Source organism: Callorhinus ursinus, unplaced genomic scaffold (assembly GCF_003265705.2).
Source record: "Callorhinus ursinus isolate GAN/ISIS: 27379988/994484 unplaced genomic scaffold, GSC_fseal_2.0 scaffold71, whole genome shotgun sequence".
Taxonomy (NCBI): domain Eukaryota; kingdom Metazoa; phylum Chordata; class Mammalia; order Carnivora; family Otariidae; genus Callorhinus; species Callorhinus ursinus.
The window spans coordinates 3,195,516-3,196,130 of NW_027397133.1; the positions used below are offsets into that span (position 1 = coordinate 3,195,516).

Here is a 615-nt window from a genome sequence, read left to right on the forward strand (position 1 = left end):
GTCTGCCTTCGGTTCAGGTCATGATCCCAGGGTCCTGGGATCGAGCCCCACATCAGGCTCCCTGCTCAGTGGAGAGTCTGCTTCTCCCTCTCCCTCTGCTGCTCCCCCGCACTTGTACATGCACACACTCTCTGAAATAAAAATCTTTAAAAAAATAAAAAACAGCCGCCCCTTGAGGCTAGGCCCCAGGAATGAATGGTGGAGACGGGGGCCCTTCCAGTTTGCAGAGGGCTCAGGGGTCCTCGGCGGGGTAGTGGGCCTCCCCTGGCCCCACGCACAATGTCACAGACGGGCGGCCCCGCCGCCGCCCTCACCTGCACCCAGGCGTTGAAGACGTTGAAGAGCGTGAAGGGGTCCCCCTGGTCACTCTCCAGGGGACGCCGTGCCGCTGCACACTCCGGGTGGCTCTGGGCACTGCGGGTGAAGGGCGACTGGACGCTGAGGGCAGCCGCGATGGTGAGCACGGGCTCCGCCAGGTGGAACATGGAGCCCAGGATCAGCATCTTCCCTGGCAGGGGTGGGAAGAGGTGCGCGGACACCGAGCTGAGCCTCCTGGGCTCTGGGACGGCCACCCCCCCCCCCCCCCCCCCCCCCCCCCCCCCCCCCCCCCCCCCC

At 66.5% G+C, this 615-nt stretch overlaps 1 protein-coding gene across 1 annotated transcript in view; it reads right to left on the reverse strand.

The window, feature by feature from the left end:
• DHX34 (DExH-box helicase 34) overlaps positions 1-615 on the reverse strand; it is a 25,541-nt gene that overhangs the window by 8,885 nt on the left and 16,041 nt on the right. The window contains exon 9 of the mRNA XM_073886513.1: positions 315-508. Within this exon, the coding sequence (XP_073742614.1) occupies positions 315-508 (194 nt within the window). The remainder of the gene's footprint in view (positions 1-314; positions 509-615) is intronic.